The sequence below is a fragment of the Heterodontus francisci genome, chromosome 36 (genome assembly GCF_036365525.1).
Source record: "Heterodontus francisci isolate sHetFra1 chromosome 36, sHetFra1.hap1, whole genome shotgun sequence".
NCBI lineage: Eukaryota > Metazoa > Chordata > Chondrichthyes > Heterodontiformes > Heterodontidae > Heterodontus > Heterodontus francisci.
The window spans coordinates 14,851,046-14,875,928 of record NC_090406.1 but is presented as its reverse complement, the minus strand read 5'-3'; the positions used below and the strand labels follow the sequence as shown (position 1 = coordinate 14,875,928).

The window sequence follows — 24,883 nt, the reverse complement described above, 5'->3', positions numbered from 1 at the left end:
CACAAAAAAAATCATTACTTTACATTTTTGATCTAATGCCTTCAGGGCTGCAGTGGCAACCTCTTCCATTTAGAATTTATAACGAGTTGAGGATTGTGTACATTGTAATGGAAATTCAATACGTAAAGAGCTTGGCATGCAATAAGATTGCAGCTTGCAACCTGGATTTAAGAGAATGCAAATTGCCAAGATAGTCACTGCAATGAGTGTTTTAACTCCCCAAATGTTTACAGGGAATTGAAGCAGAGACTACGCAACAGGCTGTAATGGGGATTAGAGCCTCCTTCAGTGCTGTGAAATTCTATGATGCGACTCTACAATTCGTATTATTCCCCATTCCACTCCTCAAAGCACTAACTTTTGCCAAGATGCCAGCAGCCCCCTGGTATCTCACCCACGTGCCCATTATTCATCAGTGTGAACACTGACAGCAAATGTTAGGAGACTATGTGACATGGAGGGTGCTAGGAGGCGGGGGGGGGGAGGGGCGGGGTGGGGGGGGGGGGGGTGGGGATGTGCCATCACAGTTCACCCTCATCCTGTGCTCACCCAATATCAACACACACACACACAAAATACACACACAAACACGCAGACACAAACATAAACACAAACATAGACTTTCCAGTTCCGATCACTAGATGGCAATAAACAGGAGAAGCTCTGGGTGGTTTTCCTCTTCCCTTACCAAAGGGGTGCTGAAGCCAATTGCAGCAAGTTACAAAAAAAAGAAGCCCTGGCGGAGATCAGGGCAGGCCATGGATCAAACCTGGGACCTTTTTGTTTGAATGGCTCCGTACCACATGGTGTATCGACATTCATCAGCAGAGCCACTGGGAAAGGCCAGTAGTTAGACTTAACTGCAGTTCGAGGCACCTTTACATTGGTTGTGGAAGGATGCCGTGCCACTGGCTCCCAACATGCAAGTCTTGTGCCCACTGTGACACCCATGATGTAAACCCTTGCTGGATTCACAGCTGGTAAAAAGAACAGGTCTTCACAGCAGCCAGCCTGCTTAGGTGTGTGAGGCCTGCCATTGGTATCCAGCAGCCCAAGCTCTGAGGCCCAGGTAATAGCAGCTTAAATTACCAGCCCTGCCTCCCCTTTACTCAGAAGCCTACATGTGTCAGAAATGAGAATAACCATGGGGGTCTGTCACATTACTCTACATGCGTCACCAGTATACATTAAAGAACTGCACAGGGCATCAGACAGACTAAGGAAGTTCAGGTGACCTCACATCCACTCTGTGAAAGGACAAGACAAAAGTTTTGGCTACCAGGACAGCAGAGAACACAGATGAAAGACTTTCTTTTGAAAAACAGAGACTGCAGGGCCAACACGTGAAGAACAATGGTTTTCGCCTTCCCAGACTTTTGGGTCATAAAACAAGGAGTCAGTAATTCGGAAGATGCAAATAAACCAGGCAACTGTTAACATCTGGGAACAATGGATGGCCCGAGTGGCTCTGTGAAACCAGACTTCTGGACTCTGCATATTGGAACAATACAATAAGCTATTGATTTTGAGCCCAGATAAATTTAACAGATTTTCTGAACGCAGACAGGTTGTAAGAAGGGAACCCAGCAGTTGCAGCCTCGCAGCAGGCTGTAAAAAAGGAAGACAATTAGTGGTGGCAGCAAGAGAGAGAGAGAAAAAAGAGAGAGAGAGAGAGAGAGAGAGAGAGATAGAGAGGGAACACCTGCTCTCGGAAGCCAGTAACAGCAAAAAGCTGTGAAGACTTGGCCCTGTTTCAAAAGTTGAAGCTTGCAGAGAAGTAGAAGACCAGCAGGAATACCAGAAAATGCCTTATTTTTGGAATTCCAGGTCGGAAGTGCTCAAAGAAATGAGCAGGCAGGACACTGATTTTTGAAAGATCTGGGAGATCCAATCCATTGCAACTGGGAGGAGCTTGGGACTTTTAATCACAAAGGATTTTGCCATCGAAAAGGACAGTGTAACATATAAGTGTGGTCTAAGGTTTTCAAGTACTTTAATAAGCAAACAAAATACCTTTCTTTGTAACTTGGGGTATCAGTTACTTACAAAGTACTGTTCAGTTAATTGAGGATTTCTTCTAGTTTAGTTGTTGTAATAAAAGTCTTAAAACATGAAATCTTGTGTAATTCTTGAAATTGGTCTGGGGGTTCATATCTCGCATTTTTCACTTTAACGAACTCATTGAGGTTGTAACAATACATCATTTATTCTGCACTCATTTGCTTTGCTTGAAAACACCATGTTTTGCACTGAATTATGTATATATCTGTTCACCGCCTACTGAGTCTTCCCAACTCATCATACTTTATCTGTTGACATATCTAGGCTGCCTTGTCTGTACAGAGTAAGAAGGCTATTAGGAGGGGGATGGGAGTCCACAAGAGTGTGGAAAGGAAATGGGATCCTGAATTTAGTCATTCTGCCTCCTGACTCAGAGTGCGATAATAATCAGGCTGGCAATTAGAATAGCTTCAAATATAAAATATGATTTCTGTGGAATTAAATACTACAATTAGAAAGTTCGGTGAGGAGTTAAAAGGTCCTTTCACTTTATTGATTGCATCTCAAACAACCTTTTATGTGTCACTGTCCCCTCCCGCCATTTACATTGTTATTGGTCTCCCTACAGCTTTGCTGTTTATGAGGCACAGACCACTTGCTATGCTGCAATTCCACACTGCACACAGGCCACACAACTGATGTAAAGCCTGCTCCGTGCACTATGACTCCATTTTACGTCATGGTGCAAAAAGGCAGCACATGGAACCAGCTCAGAACTGGGTGGTGCCTAATCCATCTAATCCCAGGCAGCTTTCAAGGCCAACAAAACTGTATATCCTTTCCCCCTCTCCTCACCCTTTTCCAAAGCTATTGAGAAGTCCAAAGATCTTCCATATCTTTCAGCTGTCAATGGCCTCTCATGCAGCAGCTACTCTCACCCAAGGCATCAGTGTGATTGCTGAAATTATTAGAAGGTGGAAATAGCATTTCAGAGCTAGAAAGGCAACCAACAATGGGTGCATCCCAATAACCCATCAATTAATTTTTGTCAGCCATGGATGGCTCAGTTGGTAGCATCTTGCCTCTAAGCCAGAAGATCGTTGGTTCAAGTCCCACTCTAGGTCATGAGCATAAAGAAAAATCAAAGCTGATATTCAAGTGCAGTGCTGAGGTAGTGCTGCGCTGTTGGAGGTACCATCTTTCAGATGAGATCTGAGTCCCTGCCTGCGCTCTCAGGTGGATGTAAAAGATCCCATGGCACTATTTCGAAGAAGAGCAGGGCAGCTATTCCCAGAGTCCTCGCCAATATTGGTCCCTCAATCAACATCCCAAGAGCAGATTATCTGGTTGTTATCACACTGCTGTTTGTGGGAGCTTGCTGTGCACAAATTGGTTGTCGCGTTTCCTGCATTACAATTGTGACTGCACTTCAAAAAAGGTACATCATTGGCTGTCAAGAACTTTGAGACATCCGAAGGCCCTGAAAAGCGCAATATAAATGTATGGATTGAGGCTTTTTTTTTTAATATCACATATTATGTTACGGCACATTGTGTCAGCTCCAGAGACATTAGACCACTATCTGGAATTAATCGTTTTTTTTTAAGTGGCTTCGACTTCTCCCACCAGAGTGCTTTGTGCTCACCAATTGTGATCACCTCAACCAGAGCCTCACCTTTTATCCTGTTTAAAAATTTCCTATGTAAAATCCACCTCATGACTTCAAAGGTAAAATTACCCCTGCTGCAGATCAGGCTCAGGGTGCGTGCAGGGGGAATCGGACCGACAAAAACCGCTACCCAAATGTAGGCGTTCTGAATGTGCTCTTATGAAGTAAATGAAAGATAAAACTGAAAGAAAGAAATGACTTTAACTGCAGTTTCATTCCCCCTTTACTTGCACTATGTACTATCAAAGAAAATGGTGCATTGATCACACCCTCTTTTTTAATGCAAATCAGGTTGGTGTGTAAGTTGTTCAGTTAAATATTAAATATAAATTTAGTTCAAATAAATTGCCACATCCTCCACATCACCGGGCACACATTGTGAGGAATAGAGGGCACTATATGTTAGGCATAGCCCTGTCACCCTTGGCACCTCAGTTCCAATAAGCCCAGATTGCTAAGGAATTCTCCTCAGCCTGGTGACCGTCAAATTCCTTAGCACAACGAGTGTGAGCAGCCTGAATCTAGCTGCTTGATGATCAATGGCTGCTGGACATAAATGGGAGGCCACAGGATGGCTGGTGTGGAAAATGGGGGGAGAGGAGGGGAGAAATGCAGTAAAGGGGTGCTCTTCTGGGTTTGGGTGGAGGAAAAGAGAAAGAACCCTACATTGAAATAGCACCTTTCACTCAAGGCACCCAAAGCATTTCACAGCCAATGAATCCCTTTTGAACTGTAATTATTATTGTTCTGTAGACAAGCGAGTCGACCAATTTGCACAAAGCAAAGCCCCACCAACAGAAAATGACATAAATGACACCGTTAACCTGCTTTGGTGGTGTAGGTTGAGGTATAAATATCAGCCAGGACACTGCAGGAACTAGTGCCATGGGATCCATGTTTATGTCTACTTGAACAAACAGGCAATGTCTCAGTTTAACGTTTGGGATATCTTCGGCAATGTAGCACACCCTCAGTGCCGTCCTGGAGGTGTCAGCTGTAGATTATGCACTCAAATCCTGTTGTCTCTGCTGCTCGCTGCATGTTTTAGCCTGCACATGATGTGACTGCTGTATATTTACATCAGAACTCAACCAGCCCGTCTGATATTGTTATTGACTGCACTCTGTGCATATCCGAGTCTGTACTAAGTATACATTTGCTCCAGCCAAGCGTAGCACAGCATAGTGCCTGCCCTACAGAGCCCTTCCTTCACCAGTTCAGAGATTTAGGACCCAATTCTTTAGAGGTAAGCTGTCCTCATTAAAACCTGCTTTAAAAAATCCTATTAAATTCAAATCCGGAACCAGTAATGAAAGCTTTAAGCATCAGGAACAAACTTGGGGGTGAGGGTTGGTGGGTGGTGGTTGGACGGGAACCTAGTAACAAGAGAATGATTTCAAAGTAGCACAACGTGCAATTATTCAGGCACTTCTGAGGACCCCAGGGGGGAGTGTGAGCAATGGGCCGCATGCTGGCAGACTAATGAATGAACCGACTGAGTGAGATCTCAGAAAGCGGCCTCCATTACAGCAGGGAAAAGTAAAAAAAGAATCCACATTTTTGCTGCCTGCTTTGGGTTGCGGGAGTCAGCCATTGAGTTATCAACAGGACTGCAACAATCTTCACAAAAAAAAAGACAAATAACAATGGGCCCCGTGTATCCATCTACAAAGGGGAATTGAATGACAGGTCGTATGCCATTTGAGATTACACACAACCCTGTGTCTAATCCCGCATTCAATAATGTAGAATGATGCATGGATTTTTCTCACTTCTCTCACCAGTCACATCAACTGAAAGGTTTTAATTAACAGGAGTCTGCCCAACACAAAATACTTATCAGCTTTCGTCACCTGAGTGAGAGACTAAAATCTTTCGCCTTTCTTGTTCTACGATAATATGCCACTCATGGATGTGACAGTCTGCTGTTTAAATAGGGAATCGACCAATCTGGTACTAACAGGTTAGTCTTGCTTTCTGTGGCAAAGACAGATAACGAGGCAGTCTTGAGGACCAAACAACCATGTGCCCTTTGGCTCCCATCCCATCCCATCCCAGAGAGCCTTATACAATTTTGCTGGTATTTTAATTCTGCAGTGTGTTTTATGATCTTAAAGAAAGGATGCATCGCTTTAGTGTTCCCTATTTCTTCTGTTAAGCGAACTGGATGGAGAAACGTTACAGCAGGAGCTCCTATCTTACACTTCTGACAGAACACTAGAGGACAATAAACACAAGCCTGTGTTGAAAATTTATTGCAATCCTTTGTTTCCATTGTTTGCAATGGGAAAATGCCAAAAGGATGGGCTATAATTCTTCTTCCTGTACCCGCTGGTACCAGTGAATTAGTGTAAGGAGGCACAACAGAGGCCTTCTTAATAGGAATAGCTCTGCAGCAACTAAGTGCTCCCTTTATACTGTCACTTATAGTAAGTCAAGATTGTACAGAACATGGGAACTGAATAGGTTTATGTCTGGGAGAATTTTCTTTTTACACAGAGGTTCCCTCATAACAGCACTTCACCATTGCCGCATCTCCAGTTCCTTACTTTGTGAAATCAAATACTTCCCCTTTGAGTTAATCTTTCCCCATTTTTCTGCATTTCTGAGCCAGTACGGCAAAAATCAGTTGCTCTGAGCATGCTGCCAGAACAATTTGATTTCTGAATGTCCTTCAGCGAAGCTACATTCTGTACTGGGTCCTAAACAAAGCCTTATTTAAGATCAGGTGCATTTCAAAAAATTTGGGCTCATTTACCATGTGGGTGTGGCACTAAGCCTGGCAGACCAGGAAAATCTTAAGTTCGCTCCCTGGACAGTGCAGAGTTAGCTAATCTCATCTGGGGTCACTCACCAGGCTGCCACAGGTGAACCTCACGACTTCTGGGACAGGGTAAAGAAAAAACAAAAAGATTGCCTATAGTGACACCAGAAGTCCAGGCCAGAATGGAGATGATTGGGTAATTTTCCTGTCAACCGTGCCTGCAGACCACACTGTTGTAATTGACTAGAATTTAGTTGCCGCACATAATTTGTACTCTGTAACTATCCTCCACTTCCTGCATTTTGCTGAGGAAATAATCCTGCATTTATCGGGAGTCTCTGCTGTAGTTTCGGTTGTGAGTTTGCTGTAGTTCATACAGACTCGGTTGCTGTAAAATAGACTCTGCCATAAAATAGATTCTGTTTGCTGTGAGTCCTGCCATAAGTCAAGCTCTGCCTCAAACTCATTGGCTCACACTGTTGTCAAGACATCCCGGGTGATCCCTGTCAGAAAATGCACATGCATGTGCCTGTGCGTGCAGCTAATAATCAAAGAGCCTGCTGACTTCCAGGTTCATCCCATAAGATACTGCTGGCATGCCTGTAACTGTATAATAAAAGTCAACAACTTTGGAGAGCAGGCCAAAAATGCTGAGGGGCTGGGGGGGAGAGAGAGAGAGAGTAGAAAATTTTATAACATCTCAAGTGAAAATTGATTTACTTTATGTCTAATAAAAAATTTAGAAGCATAACTTGGGTGTAAGTGTCATACATTGAATGAGATTGGACAGATTCAACTCAGTGGCTGGTGTAGGAATAGGAGTGGGAGAGAAGGGATCTGTTACACTGGTACTGTAGGGGGAGGTTGGGGCTGAGGTACATCATTGGAATGGAGTGGAAAGAGTTTAATCTAAATCGAGTTGTGTTATTCATAACGTGGGAGTATTCAAAATTGAAATTAAGTGGCTGAAATAAAAAATGTTCCATTTTCCAGCATTAAAAATTGTTCACCTGAACATATTAATCATTTCCTCATAAAAGAGCAAGATAAACACAATGATTCTATTCATTTTATATTTCCATCCTGTAACAAAGAAATGACTGTGAAGCAACCCATTATTGCTTCTAGTGCATTTGTAGATAATAATTCATCCTGAGTGGGGTCTATTTTTAAAGAGTTCAGCTACAGATCAATCATAATTTAAATTAATGCAGAACAGACTTGAAGGGCCAAATGGCCTACTCCAGTTGCCATGTTCCTACACAAGAGCTATGTTTACTAACTGGCATGGTTCTTGTGCCAAAGCTCAATGAGCTTGTACTAAATTCTTCTATTTAAGTGCAGCCATTAACTTGTCTAAACCTTAAAAGTAGCACATGGAGGAATTTAGTACCAGCTCCTTAAGCATTCAAACAGGAATCGCGCCAACTAAAAAGCACGCTCCATTGTTATCACCAGCTGCTTGAGCCCTAAGCTCTGGAATTCCCTCCCTAAGCCTCTCTGCCTGTCTTTCCTCCTTTAAGACACTCCTTAAAACCTACCACTTTGACTAAGCGTTTGGTCACTTGTTGTAATATCTCATGTAGCTTGGTGTCAAATTTTGTTTGATAATGCACTGTGGACCCCCCTGAGACATTTTACTATATTAAAGGCACTATATAAATGCAAGTTGTTGCTGTATAATAAGAGGGAAGCAGTGTTACTATTTAAATATATATATACTCAATAGTTCCTCATGCAGCTTGGTAGATAAACACTGTGCTGGGCATGGTCACCTGAATCATGCAGACACAGGTCTTGGGTTCGATCCCTCTTCTGTGCTGAGTTATCGTGTTCAGCTGTGGGGGTGTTAAGGGCACTACAGCTGACCATACATTAAAGTCATCCCTTTCACTCCATTATTCATTGCAACCTGCAGGGAGCGTCATGCATTGATAACAGAATCTGCCAAATTTAATGGAAGGAAAAAATCAGACAGATTCTATAAATAACCGGTGATGCTCCCTGCTCCAGTTTGCTTTGCCCTATTCTACAAGATCTACCCCACCACCTGCACTGGCTTGTTCCTGGACTTTGCATTGTGTCATAACTTTTGCAAAATAGATTGATTTTTTTTTTTTAAAGTGTAGGATTGGAAGCAGAATAAAGTTCTGTCTGTATTCGAACCAAAGCAAATGTGTTAAAGAGTTTACCACTTTTTCTCAATGCAAACATCTGGGACTTCCAGACCAGCAGCAGAACAGCCAAATACAAAAACAACGTTCCCTTTACTTCAACAACATGTCTTAACCCCCACCCCCCCCACCGCCCCCCGCAACCTCAGAAAAGCCCTTGCTCTACCAGTCTTGACATTTCCATTTCCCACATCGGCACAAGAACAATGCCAGTTAGTAAACATAGCTCTCGTGAGGGAACATGGCAACTGGAGTAGGCCATTTGGCCCTTCAAGTCAGTTCCACCATTCATTTAGATTATGATTGATCCGAAGCTGAACGCTTAAAAACAGACTCCAATCAGGATGAATTATTATTTACAAATGCACTAGAAGCAATCACATCGTGACCTTTCTGAGCCAGATTGTGTGAACAGTAGCGCATGAGCATCTACTACAGCCTCTCTGTGCAAGACTATCAACTGAAACCAGTTTGTGCCAACTTGTGGGCATTTATGTGCTGTGGACCTGCACATATTTGGATCCGAGTTACAGCTGTCTGAATTCATTTTGTGTAGTAAGTTCCTGACAGCTGGTGATATATTTAGCTCATTAGTCTGGGCTGGTTTCAAACTCACGCCACAAAAGTGCCAAGATACCAGGATATATGTTGTAAGGCCCCTGATTGGTGAGGGAGCTCATGCGCCATAGGCACATATCAGGCATCTGCAGGCTCTGTGTAAAGCCCCATCAGCAACGCAGAGTACCCTAAAATTTATCCTGGTGTACTAAGCTACATTATCCCAACTCCAATGCAGCAGGGTCCTGACCGCAGCTGGAAATTGTATTCCTGTGTACAGGAGGGTCAGTGTCCAATTGGATAAAAAATTGGCTTAAGGACAGGAAACAGCAAGTCATAGTAAGTGGCTGTTTCTCAGACTGGATGGTGGTAGACAGTGGTGTTCTCCAAGGGTCAGTGCTGGAACCACTGCTTTTATGGCTATATATAAATGACTTGGATCTTGGAATACAGAGTAAAATCTCAAAATTTACCAATGCCACCAAACTCGGTGAAGTGGCAAACAGTGAGGATGATATGAACCGCCTGTAACAGGACATAGACAGACTAGCAGAATGGGCAGATGGAATTTAATACTGACAAGTGTGAGGTAATGCATTTTGGCAGAAGGAATAGAGGGAGGCAGTATATACTTAATGGCACAGTTCTAAACAGTGTGCAGGAACGGAGGCTCCTGGGGGTGCATGTGCATCGATCTTTGAAAGTGACACGGCATATCGAGAGAGTGGTTCGTAAAGCATATGGGATCTTGGGCTTCATAAATAGAGATATTGAGTACAAAAGCAGGGAAGTTATGCTGAACTTTTACAAAGCTCTGGTTAGGCCCCAACTGGAGTATTGCATCCAGTTCTGGTCACCACACGTTAGGAAGGATGTGAGGGTCCTTGAGAGGGTGCAGAGGAGATTTACCAGAATGGTTCCAGGAATGGAGGATTTTAGTTACAAGGTTAGGTTGGAGGAGCTGGGGTTGTTCTCCTTGGAGCAAGGGAAATTGAGGGGAGATTTACTAGAGGTGTACAAGATTGTGACAGGCTTACATAAGTTAGACAAGGAAAAATTGTTCCCATTAACTAATGGTACAGGGACTAGGGGACACAGATTGAAGGTTTTGGGCAAGAGATACAGGGGGAATATGAGGAAGAACTTATTTTTTAATGCAGCAGGTGGTAATGACCTGCAACTCGCTGCCCACGAGGGTGGTGGAAGCAGAGACAATCTATGATTTCAAAATGAAATTGAATGGCCACGGGGATCAAGTGGGAGAATGGGATAAACTGGATAGCTCCATGGAGAATGGCATGGACTCGATGGGCTGAATGGCCTCCTTCTGTGCCATAAATAAATGACTCCTCATGCAGCGAGTGTTTAGGATCTGGAATGCACTACCTGAACGGGTGGTGGAAATAAGATTCAATAGTACCTTTCTAAAGGGAAATTGATAACGAGTAGAAGAAGAAATATTACAGGGATATAGTGAAAGAGTGGGACTTACTGGATTGCTCTTTGAAAGATGAGCTGAATGGCCTCCTTCTGTGCTTTACTATTCTATGATTCCATGATTCAGGTGAGGATGGGTTCTGTGCTGCTGTGATGCCTTCCACAGTCAAACAGCATGCCAAGCCTCACTGTCTGATTCAACCTGCAGAATGGGCATTTGGGTAAGGTATTAGGAGGACTAATGGAACCAATGGTGCCAATGGAACGATATTCAGCAGGAGTTTAATATCTTCATGCAGGGGAGGAAATTGGTGACAAAAATTACTTCCACATCTTTAAAAAAATGCTAATACCTCCTTCTTTTGTGAAGGAGATTTAGATTTGCAGCACTAATGTATTTCAGTTTGCAGTATTTATGTATTTAACAACCCCAGGAAGAAGTCTTGGGAAACTTCTCCCCTACCTAGGCCTGAAGAGCAAAGGCCAATTGTCCTACACAAACTGCCATCTAACCAGAGATCAGTTAACTTGACTTGACAGACAACAGATAGTGAAACTAGGAACCTTGCTGGAGTGCACTTGTACACTAAGACGTTGGGATGTCCGAGGTTCCAGAAGGAAAGCAGTCGAATGCCAAACATTTCCAAGTTTCCAAATATCTCTCTTTAATCTAATTGTTTTTTTTAAAATCCTTGCTGATGCACCATGCACTTCCCTTGCAGCTCCTTCTCTCCTGCTTCCTTCTTTTGCCATGAGTCAGGGGTAAATAGTTCAGAGTTTGTTAACCTCATCACACCCCAAACCAGACGCCCCGCTGCTATTTTCCCCACACCAATGCGTAGGGGAACGAAAAATTCAAATGGGATGCAAGTGTGGGCACCACCCTATGTTTGTACCAATTCTAAAGCACACTATAGCAGCTCCATCAACTTTCATGCCAGTGTGCCCAAGGAGGAACTGAGCCTGTGGTTAAAGGACTTTGTCTCTTGAAGCCCTGTATTTACACTAGACATGTCTAAGCTCATGAAGAGGACATCAATAACAGGAGCAAAAAGTATATTGCTCCTTAAACTTGGTTGTACTTTCAGCTGTATCTTCCATCCTTGATCTATTGATTAGAAATGCATCAATCCTTATAAAGGCCCCTGTTCTCAGCAGATGCCATAACTCAATCTCACAAGACCTTCCAAGATTAAGTGCAACATAGTAATACTTAATTCATGTGTTAGTCAAAGTGATTGAAGCGAAGAGAACAAGCAGAAGGTAACCTTGGTAGGATGGATTTGTTCCAAGGTAATGAACCTACACTCCAGAGACAGCGAAGGAAAATAAATATCGGAATAAAATGTTATTATGGTGAGGTGTTGTCTATAGTTTTCAGGACATATCAATAGCTGTTCTCATTAACAAAAAAAAAAATCGGTTGACAGTGCAGTTGCAGAATGCTCTGAATCATTATTGCCCTGCAACTGATTGTTTGATCAGTGCAATTCAGGGTTTCTCTTATCTCAATTGTTTGCATTACTGAGAGCTCAATTAATGGCTTGCCTAAGTGTTGCTGATTAACTGATACTCCTGTTTAAGGATATGACCTGTTATAGACCCTACTCAAGACTAAAAACTGTAAGAACTTTTATATCATGATTATATTATCATAACGCAGGAGCTTCCAAGTAATGACCCTTGGGACTATTTGTAGCCCTCAAAGTCCAGCAATATATGCACAAAGCCCTAGCAACGAAGCTTGCAATTTATTTCTTGCATGCTGGATTTGAATTATGTGGGTTGGAAGTTTGGAAGAGCTGTTGTTTTATTGGTGGATAAATTCTAAATCAGTACACAAAATTGTTGCTATCCACAGCTTGATTTTTTTTTAAACGCAAAATAAAACTGTGTGTGGGTGCACACTCACTCATTTCTCTCATTGTCTCCCTTACTCCTTTCAACCTTGATGGTGTCCTGCACTATTAGTCCTAACAATATTCCTCAATGTTAATGGAGCACAGCCTAAATTTCCATGGAATGCACCTAAGCAACTCCAGAAGACAAAAAAACTTCAAACACTCCCTAAATTAAAAGCTGCATTTTCCAGTTGGGATCATCTTAATGCTAGGATTACTGCCAACGCTCAAATAATATCATTCAGAAATTTCAGCCTCAAGGGTCTTGGGTGCAGCACTCAAACCGAGATCCACAAACAGCAGCAACCTGCAATTATATAGTGCTGTTAATGTAGTAAATTGTCCCAAAGTACTTCACAGGAGCACTGACAACATTTGACACCGAGCCACACAAGGTGATATGAGAACTGATGACCAAAAGCTTGGTCAAAGAGGCTAGTTTTAGGGAGCATCTTGAAAGGACGAGAGAGGTGGAGAGGTTTAGAGAGGAAAATCCAGAGCTTAAGACCTAGACAGTTCAAGGCACTGCCACCAATGGTGGAGAGATGAAATAAAATCAAGGATACGCAAGAGGCCAGAATTGATCCAATTCCATTATTTCCTCCTGGCAATATTCCGATCAGGTCAACTAGAAGTTTAAGTCCTGGATAAAAAGGATGGGAGGGAAGCCTATTTTGTGGAGTTGGCCTCTAAGTGGAGAGCCAACAGCAGCACTATTATCAATCACATCACTTCCTGTTTTGCGTGGATGCCACCGAGGTCACTCCTGGTAAATGTTCAAGTCTCCCAGTGTTGATATTAGACCTTTTAACCATCCCTGGATCCCTGCTGCCTGATTCTTGTCAAGCTCTTGACCACTTTGACTCCACAGCAAGACACAGTACTTCAAAAAGTATTTCACTGTGTGAATTGCTTTGAAACAGTTTGACAGCGAGATATATACACACGTAAAAATTAAACCAAAAGCGAGATCACCTAATCACGTCCATTTTCCTTGCCTTCTCCGTTACCCCTTTCAACCCTCATGTTGCCCCGCAGTATGAGCCTTCACTATATTCCTCAATATTAATAAAACACAGAAGGGTGCACAGCCTGGCAGAGTAACAGGGAGAGTGGCTGGAATTCTTGAAGCTGAAAATCAATGTGGACTGGAACCGACAGCTATACAATAAACTCTTTCTGGTTTTTAAAACTCTGTGGTGCAGACTTGGTTCCTGCTTCTGACCTGAATCAAACCCACAGCTCACTTAATCTCTAAATAGCAGCTGGATGATCACTGCAAACACTAGCCACTCACTAACTTCTAAGGAAAAGAAATAGGAACTTGCTTAGGGTTTAAAACTGAAAGTCTCCCTTTGGTGCTAAAGGAGTTCATGAAATCCTAGAATGATAATAAACAGCATACTTGACTTGAAGGGTAATATGGTGGAAAAAATTATATAGTGTCCCCTCTCCTCAATAACTAATAAACTATAATTAGAACATTGTCATTCACCTTCACTGAAGGCTATTGCTTACAGAGCCCTATTTTATGTCAACTGGACTTTGGCTCCCAGGTTTAGCACATAATATTTAATACCATTTTGTGGCATCACTCACTATCGCATATTTTCTGGCAAATGTGGGGCTCCCAGCCGCAGGCTGAGAAGGCTGGGGATAACCACTGCCTCTCCAACCACCCCCCGGCCTTACCGAGACCTCCTCCCCGGCGTGATCTTACATTATTTTGGCACTTAAGTGGCCAGCGCAGGGATCCCCGTCCCTTTGAAGACCGGGTCCCACCTCCAAGAGCTGCCAGCCAATCATAGGGCCAGCAGCTCAGCAGTATTGGCAGCGCCACCAGGAGCGGTGACCACTGCTGGTACTGCAGAGGCCTTGGACCCAGGCCCAGCGCTGTAAGTGAGGCGGGGTCGCACGGCCAGTCCAAAGGCCCTGACAAGAAGAAAGAGGAGGGTGGGCATTAAGTGCAGGGGGAGGAGGGGTTTAGGGAGGTGGGGTTTTTCCCCGATGGGCATCCTCAGTGGGCAATGGATTGTCCATGGAGGAGGGAGTCCCCACAAGCCTGTAGGAAGTGCGCGTCATATTAGTGGGTGACCTCCTGCGTGGCAGAGGCATCCCCCTGCTGCTGGTTAAATCCCAGCAAGAGTATGGGGGGGATGGGCGGGGAAGGGAAAGAGGCCCGTAAGTGGCCGTTTCTAGGCCACTTAAGAGCCTCAATTAGCCCCTGGGTGGAAAGGCCGTTGGCGGCCAATCCCACCCCTGACAAAATCTCTTGGTGACGGGCCCTCTCCCCCACCTCCCATTGCTATTGTATGGCACCGCACCACCCGCCTCCCTTCCCACCACCCCCCCCCCCGCCCCCCCACCACACTGACCCTGTCTCCGTGGGGCCCATAAAATCCAGCCCATTGCGTTAGAAAATGTCTAGCACCCAAGGTGCTACAATGCAGGTGCACTGTCATCAGCATATAACTTATTACAATAGACTGATTGAATGTGCACAGAATTGCATAGCATTTTACAGCACAGAAACAAGCCATTCGGCCCCACTGGTCTATACCACATTTATGCTCCACACGAGTCTCCTCCCAAATTACTTCATTGCACCCTGTCAACATATTCTATTATTACTCCCTCATGTACTTTTGTAGCTTCCCCTTAAAATGTATCTATATTATTCACCTCAATCAATCCTTGCGATAGCAAGTTCCACATTCTCACCACTCTCAATGCATGCTTGCACTCTTGGCACAATAAGCATAGTCATGGAAAACACTTTCTCACCTGGTGCAAGAGCATAGAGACAAGGACTGTTCTGGACATTAGGTTCAGTGAAATCAAAAACTCATTGCTCTCTCCAATTTCACTGTACCTAGCCCACAAAGTAAATCCTAGCCCACAGGGTTTGTGTTAAGCTGTCGTCTCCCCTGACTGACAACAAGAAGATAATAGCAAGCATTCAGAGTGAAAACTCATTTCAGCAGTAACGTGTCACATGAGGAATAGGGTGCAGGTGAATGAACTGCGAACACCCAAATTTGATTCAATCAATTCTAATGAAGGATCTACCAGAAACGGTTGCTTTTCTTTTCAGACATTGACTGAACAAAACTGTTTCGTCCTTCCAAACATTTTCTGTATTCCTTCTCAAATTTCCGTCAGTGGCAAGGTCCTGTTTACCCCCCACCCCATCTCCTTTCCCAAAACAGAAAACTTCAGCCAGGCCTCTCGGCTACAGGTATAATGGGTGGGATTTTTACTCACTTAGTCTCTGCTGAAATGGCGGGACCATTTTCGGATTGAGAACCCGATTGGCTAATGGGTGGGCTATTCTGAGCAACGGCCTTAGTATCCCACCTCCAGACTCCCCGACTAATTAGGGAGACGGGCAGGATGATGTGGCCATTCTTTGAAAGGAAGGATTTCTAATTAAAGGGACCACGGCAGGAGTTACAAGGGCTCACCAGCACTTGGATTTTTGAGGCTGCAGTAACCACAGGAATGGAGAGGAGACCTGGGAAGGCTGCCCCACCCCCCACAGGTCTCTACTCTTTCCTAGAGGTCCAGCTGCAGGAGCTGAGGGGCTGCAATGAGGTGAGCTCTCCCAAGGATGGGAGAAAGAGGACAACCTCTCCAACTGAGTAGGCGTGGATGGAAGTGGCTGAGAAAGTCAGCAGCAGGAGTGTGGTCCCTCCAAGCCAGAGACAGTGCACCAAGAGGATCCAGGACCTCAGGAGGGAGGGACTGGTGAGTGGCGTAACACTTTCTGATGCCAAATCTCACACTCTGACTTGCCCAGCATCCTCCTGCACAGCACTCCTCAGGTCAACACACCTTCAGCTCCAATCATTCCTCTCTCTGCAGGTACCTACATCCCCATCTGAGCAGCCAACACTTACTTTCAGACTATTGCCCCATTGCACCCATCACAGGCATCCTCCATAAGTCGTGCCCTTCCCTCCTTTTCGCACAAGCCATTACAAATACTCACACTTCTCTGCTTTTTCTCCTTGCAGAAGGAGCACACAACGTGGCGAGAGGCAGAGACACGGGTGGGGAGTCGGGGAGGGCGGTGCCCCGCCAATGACAGGCATCTTGCCTGTCACTGGCAACGTGTTCCCACCTGCTCCACCAGGCAGGAGGTTTTGTTCCCGGAGGTTGCAGAGGTCAGCAGTGGCCTGCCATCAGAGCCTGAGCCTCCTGAGGCCCTGGTGCCCCGACATTCGAGAGAGCTGACGCTCTGCCAGCAGAGTCTATGTTGGGGGTCTCACCTCCTTCCAGCTGGATCTTGGTGTTCCCTCTGCCCTGTGGACGGGCACACAGCTGAGGGGAAGGCAGCTGGTGCTGCTGCTGGAGCTGATGGCAGTGGTGTGTGTGTCTTCTGCTCGTGCCCCTCATCAGAGGTGGAAGGTGGAGCTGCATAAAAACTGCTCCCATGCCATGTTGAAGGCTGGCAACAGGGAAGTGCAGCTGAAGGCAAGTCAAGTTCTGGACAGGTGAAGTGCCTTCCAAGAAGTTGCTAATCACCTGTCAAGTGGTGATGCCACTCTCAGAGAAGAAGTGCTTTGAACAGCAGCCTCTCAAGTGTCCATGACTGGAGCTCATCAGTGTAACTGCTGGAAGCCTTCTCAGCTGGTCAGTTTCACGGAAGAAGCTCTTGCCGCTATGCAATCGCCTCGGTGACGCTGGCGAGGTGCGGACACAGCGTGGACACCGGGCGCTGTTGGAAAAGAAAGAATTCATGGTTAAAAAGGCTGTTAATTGCCAGAACCACGGGGTTTTCCTGCAGGACTCGGATGCTCCAGGGAAAGCCAGAAGAGGGCTGGATGAAGTCGGGATCCCTACCAGACATCATTTTCCAGGAGTCTCCCACCCTGCATGAACTGGAACCTGCCTCCACCTAGCTGGGAAAATTTTGCCCAGTATTTCTGAGAACAGACTGCTTTTTTCACCTCAAATAACCCAACTAGCAGTGAGTAAATGGCACTGTTTAAAATGAAAAGAAGAAGAACAGTCGGACTTATTGAGCCCTCGAGCCTGTTCTGCTGTTCAATTACATCATGGCAAAATGTATCTCACCTCCATTTAGTTGCCTTGGCTTGGTATCCCTTAATACCCTTTACTAACAGAAATATAATCGATCGTGGTTTTGAAATTTTCTATTGCCTAGCCTCAACAGGTTTATGGGGGGACAGTCTTCCAGATTTTCACTGTTCTTTGTGTGAAGACGAATTTCCTAATATCACTCCTGAATGGCTCTAATTTTATGATTATGGCAGGAATTTTATGTTGGGTGGGAGGACACGCCCACCAGCCAAAAATGCCGTGGGGAGCCAGCCTCCGCCGGACCTGAGGAGCCAGGCTGGGATTTTTCGCTCCCCATGCCCTTAATTGGTCTTGGGTGGGACTTCCACCTCCTTGAGGCAGGAAGTCCCACCCAATGGAGTTGCCAGCCAATCAGAGGACCAGCAAGCTCTTAGTGCCAGCAGTGCCACCAAGAGCAGTGGCCACTTCTGGGACTGCACCCAGCCATCGGAGGCAAGGTGAAGGATGACCCTGAACCGAGGTAGGTTTTTGGGGCCTCGCCGGGGACAATCGGCCAAGCCCTGGTGAGGCAAAGGGCGGTCCTCTGTGGGGCACAGGGTGCCCAATCAGCAGGGAACCACCACCCCCCACAGCCCGCAAGGCAGCCGTCTGGTTTTACCAGGCGGGGTTCTTGAGGCCTTTGCCATCTGGCTGCTGAGGGTAAAATACCCGCAGTGGCGGAAGGAGGCCCTTAAGTGACAGTTAATTGGCCTGGGGAGGGCAGGCCGTTTCTCATCACCATCGCCCCGCATACAATTGCAGCGAGGGTGGGAGGGTATTGGGAATGGCCCCCCCATCGCCTCCCACTCAATTATACCCACCCCCACCACCAGCCCGCTCATGGGGGAGGCCATAAAATTCATGCCTATGTCCTCTTACTCTGCACTCACCTACCAAAGGAACTGGCTTCTGTCTACCCGAACAAATCCTTTAATCATCTCAAACACCGCAGTTAGATCACTCATAATCTTCTATGCTCCAGGGAATGCAAGCCTACTTTTGCAACCTGTCCTCACAGTTTAACCCTCTTTGCACACAATACCTACACACTAAAAGGTCTCACTTCACACCATGAACTACGATTGCGAGGTAGACAAACATGGCGGCCATTCTGCACCAACACCATCTCACAAATGGCGACCCGATAAAGAAAAAAAGACCATTTACCCAGTTTCCAGTATATTGTTTCAGCAGAACCGCCATGAGAGGCAGACGGGCCCTCGGTCAAGGATCTCATCAGAGGGCTAGCGCTTCCCACGATCTCACACTTCCTGCCAGTATTGCACTGGAGTGTTGGCCTCACATTATGAGCTCAAGCCTTGGTGCAGCCTTGAAACCCACAACTGTCTGAGTCAGAGGGAAAAGTGCTACCTACTGAGCCAAGCTAATTTTGTCCCCAGTTGGCAACCATACCATGTCTTGGAACCAGTCCCTTCTGGTTAAAGTGGTTCAGATGCTGACTCTATCGTACCGCCGACTTGCACCTGTGGTTTCAAAGTAGTAAATTCGCTTGGACATTCCTATAGTCAGCCCAGTTTACATGTACCAAAAAGTATATTTTTAAAAAAAAACAGGAGCAGCTACCCACAGACCACGAACTAATCGTGGCACAAACACATCACATATGCATTTTTTTTCTCTGCGGTTGTTTGCAGTCCAGACCGAAGCTGACATCACCCAGCAGAATGCATAACGACCTCCCTACTACTGAGCTCCATGACTGCCACAGTCAATGGTTAAGGCGTTCTGTTGTGACAAGTTAACCACAGCGTCGACCTTCCCTTCGCCAGTCACTGCCGCAGATCTGTGCCCAAAACCTTTCCCTGCTGGAAAAAACCTCTGGAAAATGACTGCTAGGCCTGCTGTATCCAAAATTAAAATCGGAATACAGTGAAAAGCTAAAGCACAGCCAAAGCACTTATGCTTGGATATTAGTCCCAGTAAATAACAAACTGCTGCAGTAACTCAAGTTTTTGTTTGGACGTCACAACGGATAATTGTAAGTTAGACCGACCACAGGAAGGCAGACAGTGTTTAATCAGGACAAATGCCTCGAGGCGCTAGCACCAACCCAGCTGGTGATCCGACTGTAGATTTGCTTTCCTCTGGGCCTTTGATGCATTATTCTCAACCAGTGAAATGGAAAAAATTATCATAATCTCTTTCCATGTTTTGGCTCCCCTTCCAACATTTGTTGAGGGTCCAGTTTGGCCTTTCACCATTATGTCAAACGCAGAATATGACCACTGGTCCCCAGCCAGAATTGGGAGACAAACAACAGAAACTGCAGGAGATGCACAGCGAGTCCATTGGCCCCTGAAAGGGCTAACACTGCATTGTGCATTAGGAGTAATGAATGGTTAACGCTTGCCATTTTCACAAAAACATTTGCTCCATTAAAATAAAAGGCAAAAGAATTTGAACAGGCTGGGGCTCTTTTCTCTAGAAAAGAGGAGACTCAGGGACCCAATAGAGGTCTTTAAAATTATGAATGGGTTTGATAGGGTAAACATGGAGAAGAAATTTCCACTTGTGAGGCAGACCAAAACTAGGGACCATAAATATAAGATAGTCACCAATAAATCCAAAAGGGAATTCAGGGGTAACTTCTTTACCCAAAGAATGGTTAGTAAGTGGAACTCGTAGTTGAGACAAAGAGTACAAATGGATTTAAAGAGGTCAATATGCACATGAGGGAGAAAGGAATAGAAGGCTTTGCTGATAGGGTTAGATGAAGATTAATGGGAGGACACTTGTTGGAGCATAAATGCTGGCATAGACCAGTTGGATCAAATGACCTGTTTGTGTTGTAAATTCTATGGAATCCATATGAACACAACAATATCATTGATGATATTACAAAGCACAACTTCAACTAAGAGGAAAGGGGAACATTTCTGGTTTGTTTGATTTTCTGGATGTGTGCGATTTTGATAAACCTGGATTATTGCACTTCCCTCAATCCCTGGAGACATGGGCTAACCTTTTGAATCTATGCAGTCAGCTTACTAGACCATTTCAGAGGGTATTAAAGGCCGAACACAGAATGTGGGACTGGATTCATGTGTAGGCCAATCAAAGATGGATAGCAGGCTCCATTTCCTGAAGGACATCAGGAAACCGTTCGGATTTTTAGGACAATTCAGCAACTAGCTTGGTCATGATTTCAATCGCCATGTGAGGCATCTTAACATCTGTGTTGCTCATCCAGTAGCAGTACTACTACACTACAATACCCGGCCACTTCAAACATTCAGCTGCCTTGCTGCTTTTCAGTTCCAACGAACCTATTGTGCCCAAAAGGCCTCTTTTGTCCTCATTTCAAAGTTGCAATTAGAATCAGAATACCTTTTAAAAGGAAAATGGAGAAATATTTGCGAGGGCGGGGAATAAAATAGGAATTTGAAAGGTTATGGGGAAGGATCAGGAAACTGGCACTGTGTGTAAGGCTCTTTCAGAGAGCTGGCACAGTTGCAAAAGGTAGACGGACCTCCTTCTGTACTGTAAAGTTCACTGAAGGAGCATCGCTGGTCAAACTGCTGGATGTGAAATGGACATTAAAAAGAGTGCCTGGTGCTAATTTGGGGCCCTCCATTCGCAAAATGCCTCAGCTGATTAGCCAAAGATTTGTGATGGACAGGGACTAAACAAGCGCAGGGATAGCAACACCTGCTTCCATGGCCCATTCTAGTCCATCCCAGCCTGCTGCCTTTAACAGGTTCTTTGATGTACCCAAAGCTATTCCTGTGGGACTCCTGCCATCAGCACTCAAGTTGGATGATAATGGACACAGTGACACATTGCAGCCTGTGACTGCAGTGTGTAGACAGGAGAAATCAGTGTTGTTTTGGAAAAGGAAGATGCATTAATACAGATCAATGGGGCAGCACAGTCTGCAAACCATTTGGAAGAAAAAGCTTACCTGTTTGTGCATTTCAATGTTCAGGCCATAGGACATTTCATAGTACTGGAAAACAAAAAGGGAAGAAGAGAGAACATTACAGCTGGGAAACTGAAAATTAGCAGATTAAAGCCCACCAGGCTCTACATAGAATTTACAGCACAGAAACAGCCCATCCAGTCTGTGCTGGTGTTCAACGCTCACATGAGCCTCTTCCAAACCTGTCAGCATATCTGTCCATTCTCCCTCATGCATATATCTAGCTTCCCTTGTTATTCAGTCACCGATTTGTTGATAAAACATAAAAGCAACTCGTTTCTGAAAAGTTTTTGTTAGGTAAAGATAGCAAGGCATATGGAGCTAAGTCGGGTAAGTGAGTTAAGGTACAGATCAGCCAGCCATGATCTACTTGAATGGCAGTGCAGGCTTGAGAGACTGAATGGACTACTCTATTGCTAGTTTTACACTGTTACTTTCCTCCAACAATCCAAACCCAACCTGCGAGCTGACACCAATACTCGGACCCCTGTGATGTCAGCCCCTATGTTGTACTCCGATGCACATCTCTCAGTAGATTCCAACCCCTACCAGCCACCAGAGACTTTCCAATGTATGCATCAAGGAAAAGACGTCTCTATTCACAACCAATCAATTTAATTAATTAATTTAAATATGTTTACGCCTCCTCTTGATGGCCCGCCGCGATCTTCAGCCCAGCGGCCAGCACTCCCGCGCCTTTGGATACCTGTCTGGGGAAACGAGGCGCAATACAGGTGGGGAAGGGGGGAGAAAGTAAGTTTATCAGTGCGGGGATGGGGGGGTCAAATTAACGTCATGGGTTTAGGGGAAGGTGGGAAGGGTTGTAGTTTAAAGTTTGTGCAGTTTGTGGTGGCAGACACAGATGGTAAAAGGCAAGTGCTTTTTTTTGGGGGGTGGGGGATGGGGGGGTAGGGCCAATAATTAATTTTGTTATGGGGGGGGAGTGGGAGAGGGGCAAAAGAAATGTACTTATATTATTTTATTCAATCTATCTTTAAATATTTAAATAAGCTAGTAGGGCTAACGGCCCTTTAGAAATGGCGTCAGCGCCTGCGCACAGGCAGCTGACGCCATTGCCGGGGACAGACAGCCCACCCCCTCCTCATGATTGTGGGGGGGGGGGGGTCAGTCCACCCGGCTATTTAAATGAGCCGCCACGCTTGAAATCACGGCAGCTCTTTGGTGTGCGACCTGCACAGGTGGGCCACCATTTCTCAAGCTCGCTGCCGAGCTCAGCAGTGAGCTTATAAAATCCAGCTCAGGGAGACTCCACAATACAGCACCAACTAGTGGCACTTGTAAGGGGTGCACCTCAGAAAATGGTGGGTGCCCAGCCCGGTCACCCGTCCAAGTTAATTCGAGTAGTGTCATGGGCAGGGTACCTGCACTCGCTGCGAAAGGGCACAGTGGATCATGCAAGCAATCTGTAAATTATTGGGTGAAGAAAGACTTGTTGCTATTTTAGGCATGACCTATTGGGCACATTACCCACTGTACCAGCTCAAAAACCTTTTGCTTTTTGCAATGTCTTCACACAGCAAACAAACACAGATCTTAAGGTCATCAGCAGGCAGTGTCTTTAAACCTTGGCAATAACTGATTTCTGCCATGTCATGAAAGGATTATTGTGAAAATAGATTCATCTTTACTTCCCCTTTCCTTTTGATATTTTAAGTGATAATTTTGTTGTCAGTTAATCCTGGCACCATTTTAGGCATGGGATGGAGGGGGGAAAATTAGGATTTGCCTGAAAATATAGATAACAACGTGGTACATGGTGAGGGGAGTTTGGTGGGTATGGCAAGAGCACAACCCAACAAAAAGACCTGCAACTCTATAACCTGGCAACAATGAGTGATCCACACCCTACACTGGTTGTGCCATCCAAACAATTCACAGCCTACCACCATCAGGTACGGCCAGAATACATGCAAAGTGCACTGGGCAAAGGGATAAGGCAGATGGTGTTCCCCAATAACAGGGAAAGTGGAGTTCCACTGGGCAGTGTAAAGCCTGGCTCGGGTATAAAATTAAAACCCACAAGAGGAAACGTCTTTTCCGCATCCACCCTGTCGAGACCCCTCAGAATCTTAAATGTTTCATTCAAATCGCCTCTTACTCTTCTAAATTCCAGCGATACAAGCCTAGCCAGTCCAACCTTTCCTCATAAGACAACCCGCCCATTCCAGGTATTAGTCTAGTAAACCTTCTCTGAACTGCTTCCAACGCATTTACATCCTTCCTTAAATAAGGAGACCATTTGTGGGGAATGGGGGGGGCTCAAGATGGTGTTAGCTAGGATTACTCCAGGATGCTGATGGCAGCGATGATGAAAGAACAAACGATATGTACAAGTCAAGATGGTGTGTGATTGAGAGTCCCCAGATGACATAGTGAGTAAAAGCATTGCCAAATCACACCAATCAATAGGTTTCAGCTTCGAGTGCCCGACTAAGCTGTGTTCTTGAGATGGCGCCTGCTCTGGCAGCTCCATGTTGAGTTCCTCTCCTCTGTAAATCCATCACTGGCCATTTCCCCCATTCTCTTCTGCCACCCACTCCTGCTTCTAAATAATGGTTATGTTTCAAAGCAAATCTACCAGTTAAAGCCACCTGCTATGGACTACATTGTCAATCGAACACATTACAGCTCTTTCCTTCATCTGGATGACACTTCAACTGCTAGAAGCTTTTCTCACCTGATCTTCTGGGAATCCTATCCCAGAAGGAACTCTGCTGGAGCACCTCGGAATTCTCTGCCGACAAGAATCTACGCTGCTCCTGCACCATACAGGGGCACTGATTTCTATCGACCTCGAGCTCTAATTCATTTCCCGAGCCTATCTCATCGGAGATTTCTCCACTCACTAGGACCCAATATATATTCTGTAACACAAATAAATTGTAGCCCAGATTGCAGGAGACTCCATCAGTCACCTGCACCTTCTTCATCTTAAATACATCCAATAAATTCTTGGATTCAGGCCTACAAGCTGTTTAACAGGTGCTGCTCTGGGCAGCAAGCAGGCTTGGTCCCTGATCTACATCTAAAGAGCAGAGTCATCTTCCTTTCTGAACCACACTGGCTTCAGATTCTTTCTCTGAAAGAAACTCAATAAAGGGAGTCCATACACCATAAATTCCTACAGTTTGCTGCTTTGGTGCAGAGGCGATTTTATCTTAAAGAGAACAATAACACTGACTGTGATCTTCAATCACCAGTTTAAGTGAGATTGAGGGGGAAGAGGGGCTTTGCGGGAATTTAATACTGAAAAGGCTGGAAAATATTAACCAGTTATTCTTCCATTTAAAGCTGCAATGCCTCACAGTTGCTCAGTGATTAAACTTTCCCAGC

The 24,883-nt window shown here is 45.2% G+C and overlaps 1 protein-coding gene across 9 annotated transcripts in view; it reads right to left on the bottom strand.

Moving 5' to 3' along the window:
- LOC137351605 (transducin-like enhancer protein 4) overlaps positions 1 to 24,883 on the bottom strand; it is a 194,012-nt gene that overhangs the window by 141,454 nt on the left and 27,675 nt on the right. For all 9 annotated transcript variants that reach the window (XM_068016204.1, XM_068016196.1, XM_068016202.1 and 6 more), the window contains exon 4: positions 21,512 to 21,556. In XM_068016204.1, the coding sequence (XP_067872305.1) occupies positions 21,512 to 21,556 (45 nt within the window). The remainder of the gene's footprint in view (positions 1 to 21,511; positions 21,557 to 24,883) is intronic.